This window comes from Amaranthus tricolor, chromosome 9 (genome assembly GCF_026212465.1).
Source record: "Amaranthus tricolor cultivar Red isolate AtriRed21 chromosome 9, ASM2621246v1, whole genome shotgun sequence".
Lineage (NCBI taxonomy): Eukaryota > Viridiplantae > Streptophyta > Magnoliopsida > Caryophyllales > Amaranthaceae > Amaranthus > Amaranthus tricolor.
In genome coordinates this window covers 24,267,550-24,287,170 of record NC_080055.1, presented here as the reverse complement: position 1 = coordinate 24,287,170, position 19,621 = coordinate 24,267,550, and the positions used below count along the sequence as shown (strand labels likewise).

The window sequence follows — 19,621 nt, the reverse complement described above, 5'->3', positions numbered from 1 at the left end:
TAGGCTTTTTTTTATGAATCACCATTATTTTGAGATTTGATCTGCTAATTTCACCTCTTTCCTGTTGCTTGTTAGGGTGCTGGTGTGGGAACTAGTGCAGGGGTACCTACTCCCCCAATTGCTAATGCTGAAAGAAGTTATTTGGGTCAGTATTTTTCTTTTGCTTTTTTTTTATCGGTAATTATTATAACTTTTATTTTCAGTTGTCAAGCTCGAATCATGTGCTGTGGTACTATGGTATAAGGCGAGATCCTTTGCTTATGGGTCGTGATGCACGTACAGGAGGGAACGATTGTGATCCTTTCCGATCTCGTGCTGCTGCGGCAATCCGATGCACAATGCAGAGGTTTTCAAGAGGCCAAAAAAGTTCACCAGTTGTTGAATCTTCAGATGCAAAGCAGCAATCTTTTGGTAGGATTATAATCATAAAAGATCATGACTCCGCACTCAAGGGCATTGAGAGATTGCATTTTGATAATGAAAGGGTCCATTATATTATACTCTGGAGTCTTCACTGACCGGGAGTGTGAGCCATGGTTCATTAGTTTCTGTACAGGATGTTTCTGTTATCCGAGTATGAGCTAACTTCCAGAATTTGGCGAAGGTACTTATTTCCTATCCGAGTTCATTGATGAACAGCAAAGGGAAAGGTGATAATCTAATGACATATTGTGCAACTAATTAGATCCTATGAAAGCATAAGTAAAGAGAAAAAAGTTGCAAAATAAGGAAATGAGAATTTGATGTTTATATATTAAAAGAGGAAAACAACCGTAATTCCCAACTTGAAAACAATTTGGACTAAGAACCGACTCTGATATGTACAATTTCGAATTCAGAAGAAACAAACAACACAAATATCAAACTCTGGTAATAGGATGGGAATATGGGATACAGAGCTACCACGGCAGCATATTGCCTGAAAATCTAATATCTTTATAATGTATAGCAATCCAGAACTTTACATGATAACTTCATATAAGTTGATCAATTAAGCACTAAATTACTCGAACTCTGAAATCAAACAGAAACAAGAACACATCATGTACAAATTTAAATGAAAGCTTCTTATCTCGATTGAATATGTCTATGACTCGATTTGCAAAGGGGGCACGTGATTCGGGAGTCAAAATTGCTAATACAGAAAATAAATGCTTGAAATACGACTCACTTGGCATGAGGTATTAGCATGAACCAACATTTATATAGTAGCTTGAAATAGAATGGTAATAGGGATCTCTGCAAGCACGAGCCTTCTTTCATTGCGTTTTACCCATTTGACGTACTTTTTTTACAGTTGGAAAGTATCATGACAATTTGCCTTTGCGGTTCATCAGATCATGGTAATAAAGGAGAACACACATTGGTTGACCAAATACGCTGAAGATGAACCAGAATATCATATTTCCAACCTGAGGACGAAGAACAAGAAGATGAATTAGCATGCTGCACGAAGCACTGATATGGTTTAAGCCTACATCTACCTGAACCAATCAACAATTCCTAGCCCCTAGGCAATGAATTGTCAACATTGGTAAGAAAATGAGAATGCAAATGGAGTATGAGATTGCCACAGCCATGTGCAAACCAACTTACTAGAGGTTGCACCAGAACGCAACATAAGCAGTAAATTGGTTGTAGTCGTATGTAACTAAGTCGCCAGTTCTCGCCTTTTGAATTCATGATTAGCTCAAAATGACACAAAAATAGTCGAAAACCGACCATAATTTGCTTTTTTCGTTTTGCAATTCACGAGGAGATTAACGAATCATGCGACTCGCAGACCTGGGTTGCACTTTCATGCAAATCAATTCCTCTAAACAAATCTAATGAAAGAAGCAAATATAAATTTTGCTAGAGCTTCTCCTAATCTTTATTTTTCCAAATATTTACTTCAGGTCACATTAATTTTAATAATGTCACTGGCCAATTCCAAGCAAATCACACTCAGAGAAAATCCACCACACCACCCCTAAGGCCAACCGCCAATGGATTAGAAGAAAAAAACTATCATCCACATTCCAAATTTCCCGCATTCCCTCAATCTCTCTCTCTCTTTCCACTGAACCCATTATTTTCAACTTAATATGAGATCAAGTATTTCCGAAAATCCTTCATCTCCTGGAGTGGAATCATACGAGTAATAGCAGGTAGAAAACTGGCAAAGTTTGCAACACATACCATCGAGTTCTGGAACTTCCTCTGCACAAAATTTGTCAGCAAGACCAAGGGAACCTGGATTGGAAAAACATATATCAACACAATCAGCAAGAAGCCAAGACGTGTAAGCTATAGTTAGTCTTCCCAGATAATATGAATGAAAGAGCAGAAAAAATATTGACAGCAGATTTTACCTGAAACATAATGCCAAGAAAAGCCCAAAGTTTGAAAATATGGCAAGGGACGCCAATGCACAGCTGCAAAACCAAACAAATAAAATCAAAACAAAAGATCTCTAAGCTTAAAGCACAAGTTTGAAGCTACTAAAAGTTTTGAAAAAATGTATCAATTATATTTAATCATAATGTAGCACTAGGAACAAACAAGATTTTAGCTAGCAAGCCATACATAATCCAGTATTAACATGGGATTCATCGGGGTATCTTGCCATGGATAATTCATCTGTTACACTTTCTCCATGTCTTTATTCCTCTGACATCAAATTTTTTATCTCGTAAAATGAACAGCACACCTTACCATCGAAAGTAATCTGTCCTATACTCTTAATTCAGAATCGAATTAATATTCCAATCACTTGTAAAACAAGACCGTTGTAAGACACAAATTTCTTAATCATTTCTAAGACTGGAACCCATCAACTACGGAACAAATTCCTACATTGAAGGTTCTGTAACTGGAACAAATTTCTGCATAATATGTGTTGCAATTCAGGTGCTGCTATGTTATATAATGATGTAGAATGAATGTCTTTCATTCAGCCAAATAAGACTCTGAGGATGATGATCGAACATAAATTCTAACAAAATTATGATTATCAACCAGAACATGCCAGAAAAGACTGTTAACATGATGGTAACTTGGTAAGGAAGAAATTAGTTGCGTCTTAGATGCAGGGTAAAAAATAGGTTTACTATCACAGTTTGAACTGAGAGTAATTTATTGAGATACCTCATGAAATATGGCAGATAAAAGAAAGGCAATCAATACTGCAACACCCTGAAGAAATATAAACAGAAGTTAGGAACTCCATAATTATAGCATGACCAGACATGTTGGAACTTCGAAGAATAAAATTGCAACCCTAGTAAGAACTTGGTATGATATGGATACAATTGCACTAAAGCAAGAGAACATACTAATTTGCAAGGACTCAACAGGGTCGGCCCAATAAACCACCGATCGTATTCACATACTCAAGGAAAAGGACAGCTAAGAATTAGTTAATTAATATTTTGAATATTTTATGATGTCATTATTTTTGTGAGTGATGTCATTAGTTTGTTATTTCTGTTTGCTTAAATACTTGAGGCATGGATTATAATGGGTATCAAAAAGTTTGTTATTGAGCTTGTTTGTTGGAGAGAGCCTCCTCTCGAAGTGGGGTAAACTTTTGTTACTCTGATTTTCACAGCAATATACTCAATCAATTTGGTGGATTATTTCTGGAAAGTTCATTACTGATTTCATTATTCTCTGATATAGTTGATTCTTTACATAATTTCTCAGCATCTGTAATTACTGACAAACAAAAAGGCTCATCATGCAGATTAAGGGAAAAATGATCAATAAATCAGCTGCTACATGCAGTGCAAGGAATCGGGAATCACAAGCCATAATTTTTTTACTCTGGGAATGCTCCCAGTACACTGAAGAAGTGGAATTTATACAGAGGAAGACTCACAATAGAAGTATGTACTATGGACATGGAGTATCAACTATCAACTAAATGGAACATATAATGTAGAGACAGGATTTCAATTCAACCAGTAATTTACATTGGAAGCAATTTATATATAGAAGAAAAGTGAAAATACCTTTGGTAATCCATTGCGCAAGCAGGGAAAGTAAATGTGGCGAACCATCCATTTATGTACAGGCTGTGGGTCAAAATTACAATTTAATAATACTATGACAGGATCATACAAACAAAAAAAAAAAAAGCAAATACCATATAAATCTGACACTTCTCAATGATACTAAGCAATGCCAAACTCAACAAGCAAGCAATTCAAGAAGTTCAAACAAAAGCAGCTCCAAGAAACAGTATTGGCTCAGCATTAGTACATTAGATAGACTCTATTGTTCAACAAAAGGAAGTCAGGAACAGAAAACAGATATCTGACAAATTCCTTTGAATGAACCACGGAACCAAGGAATACTAATCAAGTTCACTGAACCCAATCACAGTTTCAGATTAACTATATGTTATATCCCATGGAAGCAACAGTGAACGGACTGAGTGACTAACAGAGACAAGACAACTCAACGTAAAGTATAATATTTATAACCCACCAAAACTATATAAATAGTTGCATACCAGAAAGACACCATAGAGGTATCACCCATACCTCAAGGGAAAAACTTTATCATAAAACATAGGTTAAGAAACATTCCAGAAGCTATCATATAAGTAATCTACAAGGGCTAAAAAAAGATCCAAGCCTTGCTCAGAACTTAACATTAACTCCAGTTACCAGCCGCCTCAAAAATATGTTTGCATCTTTCTTGTACCCCCCGAAATTTTATATTTACGAGCTATTCATTTCGTCTAACATATTCCATACAAGATATTAGAGCTCACCCATATTATAAGGCTTGACCTAAAGAAAGATGACTTAGGGAGTTGAAAAAGAAGAGTAGGTGCACTTTAAGCAATGGCTTGATGTAATGGAATAAAGAATACTCACTTTTTGCCAACTCTACCTTCAACTTGGACTTTGGAATGCCTAATAACTAAATTGATAAAGAGGGTCAAAAGGTAATATATGTGAGTAAACAAATTGAGTTGATCAAGAAAAGCATGTAACATAAGTACATTGAGCTGTTTTGCACTTGACTGATGGAGGTGTAGGTATTACTTTAAATAATGCGTAAGTGGAACATAAATTTGAAATATCTCATCATTGGATATCATTTTGGACAGGAAGTTCTCTCTCTCCATATACTTCAATCTGTTTTTCACTTTACAACATCATCATTAGTTTGGACCCCTCCTGTCTTTTCTACATAACTCAATCTTAATAACTAATGTTTTCACTCTTCGTGCAGGAAGCTGCGATTTAAACTAGATTGATTTTATAGACATGCAGGAAATCCACTTGCCAAGCAGTGCAGAATTCAACATAAAGGAAATTGAAATTGGAATAACAGTCTACATAGAACATCATAAATAACAAGTTCACATGATTAAAAAGGGTCCATCTAATACAGTCCATTAAAATCAGAAACCAAAGAACTATAAATATTGCTGCAATGATATATAAAGCATGCAAGAAAGTTTTCAGTAAACATACCATATTCCACATCCTCCAATACTGATAAACACCATCAAATTGCAAGCCCATAAAACAGAAAATGGTAATAAAATCATCAGCAACGAATCATACCCTCTCAACAGAAGAACCTAGAAAAGTAACTACTTTCTCATCAAAACAGCCTACCTCTTCAAACGTTCTTGCATTCCACCAATCCTTATAAAACTCACGGTCACCAAATTTAAGAAGCTCAGCCAGTATATTTAACCTAAAAAACACATCCAAAGTAATGATTCTCATGTAGTAGGATAATAAAATGACAGGCTGTAAAGATACATTAAATTGAAATCACAACATTCCATTCAATATTCACTAAAGCATCAAAATTTTTCAATGGAACCTGGGTGATAAATTTAGTTCCCAAATGAAAATATCATGTTAGCATCAAGTACAAATGTTTATATAGATGTAATGGAATTCACTAATCCACCTATGAATTGCGAATTTTAAGCTATTTTGGGAGAATCACAAATTCATTAATAGGTTGCTTGTTTTGACTAGCAGATGCCACTTTTTTTTTTGTAATAACAAGAGGAGAAATGGAATTAGCATTCCGAATCCTGTATTTGGTTTTTCAAAGATCCAATTCAGTTTCTTCATTATCAATTCATGCTCCTTCACTTTTTTATTCTACATGTCTATACTTGCATCCTCCTAGAACAAAATACCCAAGACTTGATAATTGTTTCAACTTAAATTTTTGAATGAAAGAAAGATCTATCAATATTCTTAAAAAAGGCCGTATACTGCCAACGGGAAATAAGTTATTCTAAAATTTGATTATTCTGATGATATTCAACAATCAAGCCAAAACAACAAGGGAGAGAATAATACGTTTTTCCTCACATTTAGTCAAGGTAACTTCAAAAATATGAATTATGAACGTAAACATGTGTAGCATTAGACTTACCAGAGGTGGAAGAAGCAATAGAACATGCACAACCACACATACAAATTTGGGACTGAGAGCTTTAAAACCCTTTCAATGGCATACAACAAGTTCCCTTTCAGAGGATGTTGTGAATTCTGTACAATGGGATTGATATACTACAGTTTTATCCAGAAAAAAACATTGTCAAAATAATCTCTTAAAAAACTAGGAAAGTTAGGGAAAAGGAGGACATATAGGATGTAAGGGACAGACTTGTTCTATGATGAACCCCATGACTCCAGTGAAAATCACCAGTTTCAAAACTTGACGAGCCACCCATCCTTTTCGAATATAAGCAGTCCTAGGATAACTTGGCTGCAAAATCAAACACAAAAACAGAGATTAAATAATTTTTTTAACTGGCTAAACAAGCACACTTCATCATAATGGTTTAGTAGGTCTTAAAATGTGCGAGACATGCCTATTCCTTGGTGAAAGAAGAGCTGAGTGATACTCTTAATTTACAAGAAAATTCAAAAGCAGTGTTGACGACCAGGATCAGCAAACGACGTAATGCAAAAGTCAAGAACAATATATTTTCAACTCCATTGAAAAAGAAAATTAAGAATGATTAAGGAAGTTGCTAAATTGCTAAGCTGGGCCTTGCAAAAAGGTTGTCCAACTATTCACTAGATTTACAAAAATGATAACTGAAAGTTTAAAAAAATATTTTTACACAACTTACAATTATCCTCTCCAAGATAAAAATCGACGGTCAATTACCAACCTGATTACCACAGGCACTACATTCAAAAGTTAAGTGCTTTTGTGGAAATATCAAAGAGATAACCAATAACCATGGAAAGGTTGGCAAGCAATTGATAGAAATGATCTTTAAAAGATAACCATGCCAAGTATTTAACAGAACAAGACACAGAAAAAAAAACCCCTAAAAAGCACAAGCATCAACGTGAATAAAAATTCAAAACACCTGGAAGCATAGTGTTGGAGCAACCATGAAGTACACCAGACTCTTGAAGTTGACATCATAAGGGAAATCCGCCTTTAATGCATCCTCCTGAAACCATACTAAAAACAAATAAGGGAAAACATAAATATTATATCACGAGGAGCAGGATATAGTAGTTTTATAAGACAATCACCTTGAGAAGAGCAACTAAAGAAAACTTCCAAAGGAAATAAAAAGACCCTTTGAGAAAAAACAACTACCGAAGGAATGAAGAAACCTACTAAAGGAAAAGTGCCTGCTTAAATAATACAAAGAAGAATAGAATTGATCTATTTAGGAACTCAAAATCAATAGCTAATAAAGTAGAAATGTCGCCATTTATTTCAATCATAAACTCATAAGGCAACATATGATCAAAGGAGAAATATCTCTAATATGATGTTTTGAAAGAAGACTATATCTTTTCATTTCCAAGGTATGAGTAAGGGAATATATCCTGTTTTTAGTGAACTACAAAACGTACATATAATTTCATTATTTTCAGAATATTGTTGGTATCAAATACTATGGAATATGACAAGATAATTGAATAGGACTATACCTATAATACCATTTTCACAAAGATCTAAGCAACGGTACATTTTTGGGCAGATTCAACAATTCAGGTGATTAACTTCAAACATGTTTCAGTTTCATACATAAAATTGGTAATACTACACACAGAACGATGATTTGACTTAATATACCATAAAAAGAGGAAAATGGAACAGAAAGGAAGAAAAAGTTGAAGCCTTATGCATTACCTTAGTAGATGATTGAGCGATTGCTCTCATATCGTAGCTTGTGTGGGCATATGATACCAACTTTAACCACGTGGTGCAAGTAAATAGCATTAATGTAACACCCGAAAGAACAGCAGAATCACACCTGTAAATTACCATGTCCCATAAGAAAAAACTTAACAATTTTAGGACATGACCCTGACAAAATATAGATATCTGATGAGCCCCACTAGAACAGACCATGAGTAATAATCCTATGTTACCTAATTTCCCATGATCTGCAATCACTAAAAAAATCTTCAATTTGAGTTTTAGCTTGACAGCGAGCATATTTTTAACGAGCAAAGTTTGTGTTTTGACAGTAAGCATAGTTTTTACACGTTAAAACCATAAAACATTCTGAAAAAATTAAGGTGAGATAAATGTACATTCATAAAGAATTAGAGGTGTTCATTGGGGGTTGGTTTCAGGTCACAGATGTTTCAGGTCGGAACTCGGATCATAATCAAGTCTTGTGTCCGCATTGGTTTTTACATCAATGTATATTCATTTTTGTAGCCTGACCAAAGTCGGGTTTGGTTATACAAGGTCGGATAAATGTTGGTTTGGATCTATAACTATTTTAAACACCACAAATAAAAATACATCAAGTGGTCTTCAGGAAACTAACCTGAGTATCACAAAAACTGGATATAAAATGCAAATCGTGGCTATTAATGTATGAAGCAGGATGACAACCTGCACAATCATTCAAATGATTAATGGATAGTCTGACAACTAAAGCTTAAGCCTTAAGCCAATTAATCTGGGACAAATAAATCAACTGAGAAATAGCAAATAGAATGCATGAATTTCTGAAATGAACTTGTAGAAAGAAAATTAACCGACTGTCCTAAGAGGTTCCCCTAAGCAAGATAAGGAGGAGAAAATCATAAAAATATTGTCTTATTCCTATAACAGCTATATTTGTAGTATAAAACAGAATACTTATGTTTCTTCTTGTACCCCATTCACATAGCCACTCAAGCCCAGATCTCCTCCAATGTAAAGTTCTCTTCAGATCAATCAAAGCGAATGTAATAGCTAAGTAGCACAGATGTTCAATCAACGTCTTTAGAGTTGAAATCAAAAGTCAAAATAAAATGATTACAATAGAGGCCCTTGAGCACACACACTCTCCTGAACGTCACATTATCCATTTGAGAGCTACAAAACTAGAAATATCAAGGAAAATCAAAGAAAATTGTTTAATAACCAACAAGATTCTCTGACACAATCATCAGAGTCACAAAATGATCTGTTGTTCCGAATCTGTAAGAGTATAAATCAAACTAACTGTTACATTTTTCTTCTATTGGAATAGAAAGATTTACTTTTTTGAGAAAGTGCATTGATTATTGCTTTACTTTTTGAGTTTCCACATTTCCTAGATGTATAAAACAGGGTTTCCTCATCTCCCCATTTTACACTATATTTGTTCTACATACTCCTATGGATGCTAAAATTGTATTTGCTGGACCAATGACTAGACCTGCATTGGCCAAAGATGATAAGGGGACTTAGGTTCACAAGAAGCCTGAAACAGAGGTTTGTACCTACATCTGGACAATAACTAATTTAAAATCACAGCAACTTTACATTACACGAATCACTCAACAGCTGAATGTCATTAAACTGAATTTGGAACACCTACCCGATTGGATATACGCCTTCTTTGAGCCAACTTTTCTACCAAGAAAGCAGCCAGTGGAAAAAGTGGAAGTGAAAGGCTGCAGTAAAAAGGACCACCAACATAAGTGCATGAATACAGAAACAACATAAGTACATAAATACAGGAACACCGTATACAACATATGACTTGTAAGGAAATGTATTGATGTTCAATAGAAGATACTATAAGATCATTACCAGCACATAAAAAGAGGCCAATCTCTTAACGACTTTGAACTGAACCAGAAACCAGCTCGTATTAGTAAACCATACTGCAAAATTGTGTAAACATCAACTTAACTTGCATAATGAGGTTCGGAGGGGTAAAGAAAAACAAATGAGGTTCGCTGGTAACAAACCTTCATCAGATTTTCGATGATAAGCCGGCTGTTTACAGCAACAAGTATCACCACGCAAAGATTGAAGAGACCAGCATGACTCTGCAGCATATTGTTCGTTTAACAAATCAGGATTATATAAATAGATAGAAGACAAAACAAGCACAAGAAAACATTACCTAGAAACTCACCAAAAGACACACAGCTTCAATAAGTATTGCATACTAAAGGAGAAAAGACACTCAGCTTCAAGAAAACATTGCCTATGAATGGTATAAACTCTAAACTCAGCCCCTAAAGGACTAATCAACCATAAGTTATGAAAATTGTTGATGAACATATTGACAATTTCATGAGAATCTAACGCCCACATAGATCTTTTCAGAAACCAAACCATACACTGAATCCAACGTACCAACAAGTAGCAAGGGGACAAAGCAGAGTGCTGCCAAAGACTACATTGGTTTTCCTTTAAACTACAAAAAACCCATTACTTTTAAATACAGAAGCATTCAACTAATCAACTCAATTTTAACACCTGCAAATGTGACATTCAATAAGACATTCCATATAAAGAGTATGTAACACCCATATCAAACACAAACATTCTCCAAGTTATACCAGTAGAACAATGCTGAGGAATGTAAGCAGGAAGTGCAGGAGAGCTAGAACTGAAGTACTTATCAAAATCAAGCACTATTTGTTAGCTTAGTTTTCACTAGGTTAAAGTAGAAATATATCCTTGGCCCTTGTAAGTTGTAATCATATTTGATTACTCCAACAATATGAACTTTTTACTGTTAATAATATCATCTTTTCCAGCAAACATGTCAGGATTTCAGTTTAGTATCACTAACAAGTAACAAGGGTAAGGATACATATATCCCCCAAGGCCCCAAATCTACGCTTAGGAGGGATCACTTAATGGCATTGGGGTAATGAAATATTATGCTATCTAGTTCTTGTCAATGTAAATTCATGGTTTAAGATGGTGTAGCACCGGACATAGAAGTCAAGTGATACACGTTCAAGAATTGAGAGTTCACAATTAGGAATGTGTATGAGATGAGGGAAAGAGAGGGTTTTTCGAGGGTTAACAGATGACGTAGGGTTTGAGGGAATAGGATTAGGCGTATGGTTTGACCATAGGGAAGGGTGATGTGTTTTAGGGTTAAGAAGTGGCGTAGGGTTTCGAGAGAGGGAAATGATGATAATCTTAAACGATTCAAATTCAAAGCTTTAAAATTAAACTTTAGAATATGCTTAAGATTGCACCATAGTTCTCACACGTATTTAAACGAGTTTGAAATTGAATCTTGCACAAGAATAGTTGATCATGAGTTTTCATATTCAAAGATGGTGTTTAAATTATTGCACGTGTGTAGGCACCTCACCCTTCCTTTTCTCAGCTTCTTACCAAATTCAGACAAACTTGTCGAGCAAAGGTGAGGAAATTCATCCATTAGTGGCCACCTATTTTGTGCTTTATTTTCATGCCTTGTGACTCGTTCTACAAGGACTTAAATTCAACTTTCAAATTTGAGTCCAAACTTGAAATTTGAATGGATTTTTGGCCATGAAGCAAAGGAGGGCCAAAATTCTATAAACTTAGACGATTTTGAGGCCCTTTTTACATTAAACTTCCATTATCCAACTTTGCAGCTTGGACTCTAAAAAATTTGGCTTTTTTCTTCAAACTTCACGTGTAGCAGCATCTTAACCCATTTCTTCTTATCACATCCTCTTTCGCAGTCCTTGATTGGGTAGATTACAAACTTCAAAAAGAAATACAGACTCAAAAACATCTAAATGAAGTTATTTCCTATGAATCACAAGCAACAAAAAAACATAAATCTATACAAACTACGCAAATTTTGAATAAACCTTGGGCCTAGACAAAGCGACAAAGCTTGAGTTTAACTTCTATAATGAAAAACACAAACCTAAGCTAAGCAACTAACAAACAAGAACAATAAAACTCTAAGTTAAAGCAAACAACTTAAAATACTATTCTAATGGATTGAAACAGACTTTTCAAATGAACATCAAGATAAGTTGATTTTGAGTTCATAAATGGCACCTCCAAGGGTTGACCTCCATTTCAGCAAGATAGAAACTATAGTTATGATGGACCAAGATCTCCATTTATACACATTTATAGTGAGTCATTGACTATGACTCGGTATAGAGGGAACACTAGTTTACGAGTCTAGGTCCTTCCCCTTAAACCTTTTTTCGTTTAATCTTGTTTTGAACATTCAAGATACATCTAAACTAGAGAAACATTCTTGGAAGTTTTTAAAAAACAAATTTACAACATGCTTGCACTTAACGATATGAACATACAACCAATACACATAGGTTTCTTGGAAGCAACACTCACAGCAACAAATATTTGTTTTTCTAGTAAGGCATCCTAATGAAGATACAAAAGTATGAGAAAGTAGCCTAAAACATTACTCATCCCCAAAACAGGCAAATAATTGTAATGCCAATATAACAAGGGAACCAAAAATAAAAATAAAAAAAAAAGTTTGGCACAAAAAGCCTACTGGATAGAGGGTACCTTGGGTTTTTTAATATGAGCAAGTTTGGGAGTATATTTGCCATATTTTGGATAGGGGGTACCTTGGATATTTTAATATGATTTAGTTGAGGAGTATATTCTAAAATATGATCAATCTAGAACGGGGAAAACTAATATAAATGGGAAAGAGGGGAAAAGGAGAAATTCAGGGTAGAGGTGTTCATAACCGGGTACCCGACGTTTCGGGTACCTGAAAGTCGGGTACCTATTTTAACGACCCGTGTCCCAACCCGATTTATCTGGATACCCGGATAAATCGGGATTCGGGTCAAAACAACAGGTACCCGAATTTTTCAAACTTATACCAAATCTAATTTCACAAATTAGGAACAATAATCCAATAGAAGTACAACAAAATAAGATGCGAAATTCATCACTGTAAAAGCATATCAAATAAAAAATCATCGGAAAATGAAGCTAGCTTTAGAGATTTTGAGCAATAAGTAGATTACAATACTGATTGCCAGTACTCCTAACAAATAAGTTTAAAATATTGAAAAAGCATATCAAATAGAAAATTATACTAAGCTGGGTTGCATGCAGATTATGATACCCTTCAAAAAATTCTCCCTCTAATAAATGGGTCAACGGGTACCTAGATAAAAATTATTTTGTGGCCCATAACACAACCAGGTAAAGATGAGTCGGTTACACGACCCGTAACTTATAAATTTTTCTGTGTTGTGGCCCGCGCAAGTCGACGGGTCGAGTCAAACTGGATTGGGTTTTTTGAACAACCTTAATTTAGGGAATATTTTGTATACACAATGGTGAGTTCATACTCATTCCTGGAAAAGTAACAAGTCTCTCGAATGCTTGTAATATCTTTACATTTTCTATACTCTATTGTAATCTTTCATTTATAGTAGTACAAGATATACATTTCCATTTTCATGCTATACTACATTTTTTCTATACATTAGTTATAAATTTGATCTTTACAAGTTGTTCAACAATACATTTTCCAGTCTAAAGACGATTTCAAAATTTTATCGAAATATGTAATTAGTTATATAAACCAAACAAATCAACGTGGTAAATACTCATCAACAACGATTATACTTTATTTCACATAAATTGACGACTAAAAATTCAATTCCAATGATCATCCACACAGAAACTCCTATATTCATTCCTATATATTGCCATATGCTTCAGTATTTCTCAATTCTTTGTGTCATTGTACACTCATGTTATCCATGTCAAAACTCCTCGAAGTTCTATCTTCCCATTTCTCTCTATCTACGACTTCAAGCTTCTTTATTAGGATTTTATTTGGAATTTTATCCTTAACTTTACGTCGACCCTATACGTATATTAGTTATTCCTATATTTCTACAACGATATCTTTGGAAAGTCATTCTAATCCTTATAGTTATGGTGGTCGAAAGAAATCAGTATACTTTGTCTTATGTATCAATGCAATTGTAGGGTGGAAGAAGAAGTGATTTTATCATCAATCAAGACTTGTTGCTACAATAGAGTTCACATTGTTCAAGGAATCTTGCACTCAACTGTGAAAGCTAGCTGATAGCTTTAACCACAAACATGAACAAAGATTGCAACTCTTATGACCATTCTACAAATTGCAACATGCGCATTCAAGCTAAGTTATTCATATGCCTTTTCATTCCAACCATCCAACTCACATTTTCCGTTTCATTCTCCTTATAATTGTATATAGTGGGAGTCGTTGCAAGACCAACGTCCTTAATTTTCGGTCCTTTTATCCTCAATGTTTCACTACATGTTTTCTTCTTATATCCTTATTTTGAGTTTCTTCTTTGAAGGTATATTAACAAAATTTATCTCACCTCTTAATATAATATTTAGAAAATGGCTACCTTTGTAACTCATAATAAAATGGTTTTAAAATAGAATGTTCCTTTCAATCTTATGATGTAATGTCATAGTGATGCGGCCTTCTTTTTGCACTATGAACTCCCAATAATGAGATGAAAGCCATGAGGAATATTTGTACAAAAATATGAGGAAGAAACTTTAAGAAGATCAACTAAATTGCTCGTTAAAACCCTCAACAACTGTGGACAGAAATCTTCTTGAAGAAACAAGAAGCAGCGGAAAAAAAGATGTATTAAAGATTAAGCACACTCCTGAACTTTTCACATCATTTGATCAATCCTGTTCAGTCTCACCACACTCCTGTGTTTTGACTTTTGAATGAAGGAAAGAAAAGCAAGCATGAACTCACAAATCTGAATTTGTATTGATATTTTCTCTCTACCTTAAAAGGGTTAGGAGAGAGAGTATTTATAGAAAAGAAAATACAACATGTGAAAAAAGGAATAAGGCCGAAAAAACTGAAAATAAAGCAACGCATCAATCATTATATAAAATCCATCACTTCAGTTCAAGGGTGATGAGTGATGATAAACCCATGAAGTCTAACGACTCAAACAACAAAATAATAAAGTGGTAAGTTGATACTCCAAGCAAGTACTAAACTAATCAATTTGACTTGCTTAGATTCAAACAAAATAGAACAAATTAAAACCCAGAGCATCAAGTACAGGTTCTTTTGTTTAGTATTGCCTTCACACACGTATCACCTTAGAAGAACACTATGATCACATATCATTCGAGTTCCATGCTAGTCAATAGTAATGTTTGCATAGGAATCCATGCGCTTTAAAAACTCTCTTTAGGTTCGATAAATAATTCAACATCTCATATATAATCTCTACATTTGACTAAAATCACATAACATCTTCATCTATGTTTTACTACCTTATATGTTAAACAAAAAATGAAACACCACCCATAAAAAAAAGTTCATCCTCCATAAGTTTCTCTCTTTCACTGCATAAAATCTCTAAGTGCATATAGAATACATAATATCCTCCTACAACTTTCTCACAATTTTCCTACTCTCTTAATTTCAAAGTGTCTGCTTCACATTCCACACTACTTCATCATCATTATACACAGTATAATCCCAAATCCCAATAATAGACTAAGATAAGGGTTTTAGAAGAGACGAAAGACGGCAAACTACACCCATAAAATAGGATGCGACCAAAGAGTCTCACAACTTGAGAAAAACCTACAACGAAAAGCAAAGCAAGAAAAGACAAAAAACACGAAAATGCAATACAAGATAAACATTAAGGCTAATAAAATAACCAAAGAAATATAAAAACAAGGTGAGACAGGTGTAGGTGAATTTAAATATCCAAGGTCTAAGACACAAATACGACGTCTTCAACTAGTTTTATCTCTAATCAAGTCCACATAAAGGTGCAACTTACTTATGTCATTCCTAACTTGCTCCTTCCACAATTTTTTAGGCCTATCACAACTTCTCTTACCATCAACCCTTATACTCTCCACCCTTTTCATGAGTGTCAATGGACTTCCTTTGCTTATGTCCAAACCAACTCAATCTATTCTCACTCACCTTTGCTGAGACGTGCAACTCCTAGCCTATCTCTCAAAACATGATTCCTAGCTTTATTCATCCTCATGTATCCACTGATGTAGCTTAACTAGCCAACACTTTGTCCCATAAAACAAGGCGGATTGAACTAAAACTAGGTAGAATTTACCTTTTAATCCAGTCAGAAAACTCCTTACACATAGCAAAGTGAATGCTCTCCATTAAAGCAATCCAGCTTGAATTTGACGTGGTACCTCTTCATCAATCTCCCCATTGCACTGATTATTGATCCTAAATATTTGAACTTACTAGTTTTCACAACATCTTCGCTAACGGTCCCCTGAGGTTCTCTCACTAGTTCTTTCCGACTACAATTGCATCGTAAGTATTTAAATCTCTCCCCCACTTGCTCTCCCCATTACTTATTTGTGCTTATTTTATACTCAATTACTTGCTTCAAGATATAAATTTCTCCTTAATCAATTATATGCTCAATAAACATTAGCTCTTCAACTATGAGCCAGTAGCCAAGATTTGTGTAGATTAATTTTAATCAAGAATTTCGGGTAATTTTGAAGAACAAAAATAACTCCATAGTAATAATTCAACCTTCAAAGAAATTGTAATCATTTAACTACATATTTTCAGCTGCATTGAACCAAGTCTCAGCATACAAGTACATCACAGTAAAAAATACAGCTCCAACACAATCAATCTGGAATAAACTGCCTCAAGATTTAAGGATAGTAAAACGAAAGGCAAACCTGTCTGAAAATGGCGTCAGAACTGAGAGGACTCTCCTTAACCTTCCGGTGAGCCGGTGCCGATGGTCGATACGAATACTTAACCGCATATTCAAAACCTTGCACTCCACCGCCATCAGCAACTTTCTCGGAATTATTCTGTTGACAATTTTCTTTTTCATCAACAATCATATCAAAATCACCGCCATTAGAAACTTTCTTCAAACTCTCCAATTCCTCCATCATCGTCGAAGAAGAAGTCGAGGCTTTAAAACTATCAATTCCTGTCGCGTTTAATCGCCTACGAACGGATTCAACATGCTCAGTCGGTGGCGAATCCGAGATCGCCATCGCTAAATAGCTTCAAATTACAGATTTCTCGATTAACTTGGAATCTTCATGCAAAAACTGACATAAGATTTGATTGAAAAACAAAAAATTCGGAAAAAACGAAAATAATAACTTCGAGAGAAAGAAATAAAGACGGTATAATAAGTGTATAAATTAATTGAAGATGAGAAATTGAATGAAAATTGGTTCGTCCAAGAAAAGCTTGGGATACTCTTTGTTGTTGTTTTGTTAGGAAATGGAAGAGAGAAATGAAAACCAGTCAATGTCTGACAGAATGCAGATTATATAGTGAGTTTGCGTAAGCTTTGCCCACGTATGGATCGACGAACCAGCATCATCGATTATACATGATGCCTCTGTTTATCTTTTTTCTTTTCTGGTTTCTCCACCGGCACCGCAACAATGGTCTCTTTTGTCGTTACCCCTTCTCAAATCTAATTTAGATCGATAGTAATGGGTCCAGGGATACTAATGGGTCCAGAATTCTGTTGGACTCGTTTTGAATTCGCCTTTTTTAAGGGTTTTATTTTTTGAGACCCACCGAATCCGAATAGGATCTGATTCTAAAAAATATTTGGGGTGTTCGGGTTTCGGTCTAGAACTCGGAATCGGACCCAGACCCTTGTAATTATTAAATTGTCTTACACTATTTTGTGACTTTTGTCTATTAATCTGACTTCTACCCAACCCTAATATCCTATTTATTTTCCATTTATATCTATAATATATAAATATGTGCTAAATAGTACAAAATTAGTATTATATTGTCTTACATTCTTACTATTTTGTGACTTTTTTATTTATATATATTTATATAATTAGTATTTAATATTTGTAAAACACGCTAATGACTTACAAAAAGTTCAAATGTGACAAATCAAATAGATTTTTTTAGACCCATTAAGAACCCTAGACCCATCAGATTCGAAGGGTCTGGGTCTAGGTCTGGATCTGAAAATTTTGGACCCTTAAGGTTCGGATCTGGGTCTGGATCAATAAAAAATAAAAGAGTCTGGGTCATGGTCTGGCCAGACCCGCCCCATGACCATCCCTTATTCGGTACAATAGTTTATAGAAAAATTATCTAGAATAATTTAACTATGATTTTCTTATAATAATTTCACCTATTGGGTAACTCGATAACCTGCTATTATAGATAATTCACCAAAAAAATAAATTGAAAATTAATGTAAAATTAGAGAAATTTTTGAAAATTTACATAAAAAATTCTGAATAATTAAAAAATTAGGATTCTTTTAAACATTTTTTTTCAATATTTTTTAATTTATCTTTTTCTTAAAAAAATAAAATTTACTATAGCAAGTCATTCGGTTATTGAGTTTACTCTAGGAAAATACCCTCCAAAATTGGGATTATTCATGGTTAATCAATAGGTGGGATTATTGTAGGAAAATCATGAAAATATTGGATTATTCTAGGTAATTTTTCCATAGTTGTAATTTTAGCTTATTTTGATATAAATAGAGGGTAGAGCGGTCAAATCATTCAATGTTAGTGTTCAGTGACTTAGATAGTTGAAACAACTTATTGTTATGATTAATTTGTTTTCGAACAATCTGCTTATAACAACGGGTTTAAAATCAGTTAGTCAAATCAATTCAAAAAATTAGCTTGTCAAATTAGCCACTGTCGTTTGTCAAACATCCTCACAAACTATAAAAGGTGTTGAAGTGTTTGATTAATATTTCAAAACAATTTAATTTTAATTTTTAGTTTTTGTAATTATATGATATTGATTTATGTATACATTAATACATGTTATTATGAGTTGTCTTAAATCACATTCGATTTTGGTTACTTGGGTAAATTTAACATGATATAATTTTAAAAGATCTTGCCGATGAACGCCTTCGGAGTGTTCATTATTAGCGATAAAATCAAATTTATATAGTAATTAGAATATAGTTTAAACTTTTAATTGTATAAATATTAGTTTGGAATTTATCACTAAATCTCGCATCAAAATATATAATATTATATTATAATAAATCTTTTACTTTGTTTCCTATTTTACTCTTTCAAATATATTATTATTCTTTTTAATGAATGTCCCAGGGTGTCAATTAGCTTTTGCCTTTAACAAATAAGCATGGATTACGCAAACAAGGATGAGATCAGGAAGAAGAGGTAACACACTTATAAGTTTAAAGAATGTTCACTACTAAGATCATTTGGTAGTAATAATAGTTATTTCTCATGTTTATAGACAGGCATATCATCCTATATAAATATTTAGACCACCAAAAGGGTTAGAAATCTATTGGGAAGGAACATACAACTAAAGATCTCTTAACAGTGATAAGATTAAATGTATAACTTATAAAGGGCTAACTATATTTCGGGCTCTGATACCACA

The 19,621-nt window shown here is 34.1% G+C and overlaps 1 protein-coding gene across 1 annotated transcript; it reads right to left on the bottom strand.

Annotated features, from left to right (window-relative positions):
- Positions 1 to 900: 900 nt before the first annotated feature.
- Positions 901 to 17,663, bottom strand: LOC130824417 (diacylglycerol O-acyltransferase 1A). The gene is made up of 16 exons (XM_057689416.1): positions 16,915 to 17,663; positions 10,188 to 10,268; positions 10,027 to 10,100; positions 9,812 to 9,887; positions 8,789 to 8,856; positions 8,140 to 8,263; positions 7,358 to 7,444; positions 6,640 to 6,741; positions 6,406 to 6,542; positions 5,622 to 5,703; positions 5,475 to 5,495; positions 3,996 to 4,058; positions 3,130 to 3,177; positions 2,355 to 2,417; positions 2,182 to 2,235; positions 901 to 1,412 (listed from the first exon to the last, which is right to left on the bottom strand). The coding sequence occupies exons 1-16, from the start codon at positions 17,242 to 17,244 to the stop codon at positions 1,308 to 1,310; spliced, it is 1,515 nt and encodes a 504-aa protein (XP_057545399.1). The 5' UTR covers positions 17,245 to 17,663; the 3' UTR covers positions 901 to 1,307.
- Between the last annotated feature and the right edge of the window lie 1,958 nt (positions 17,664 to 19,621).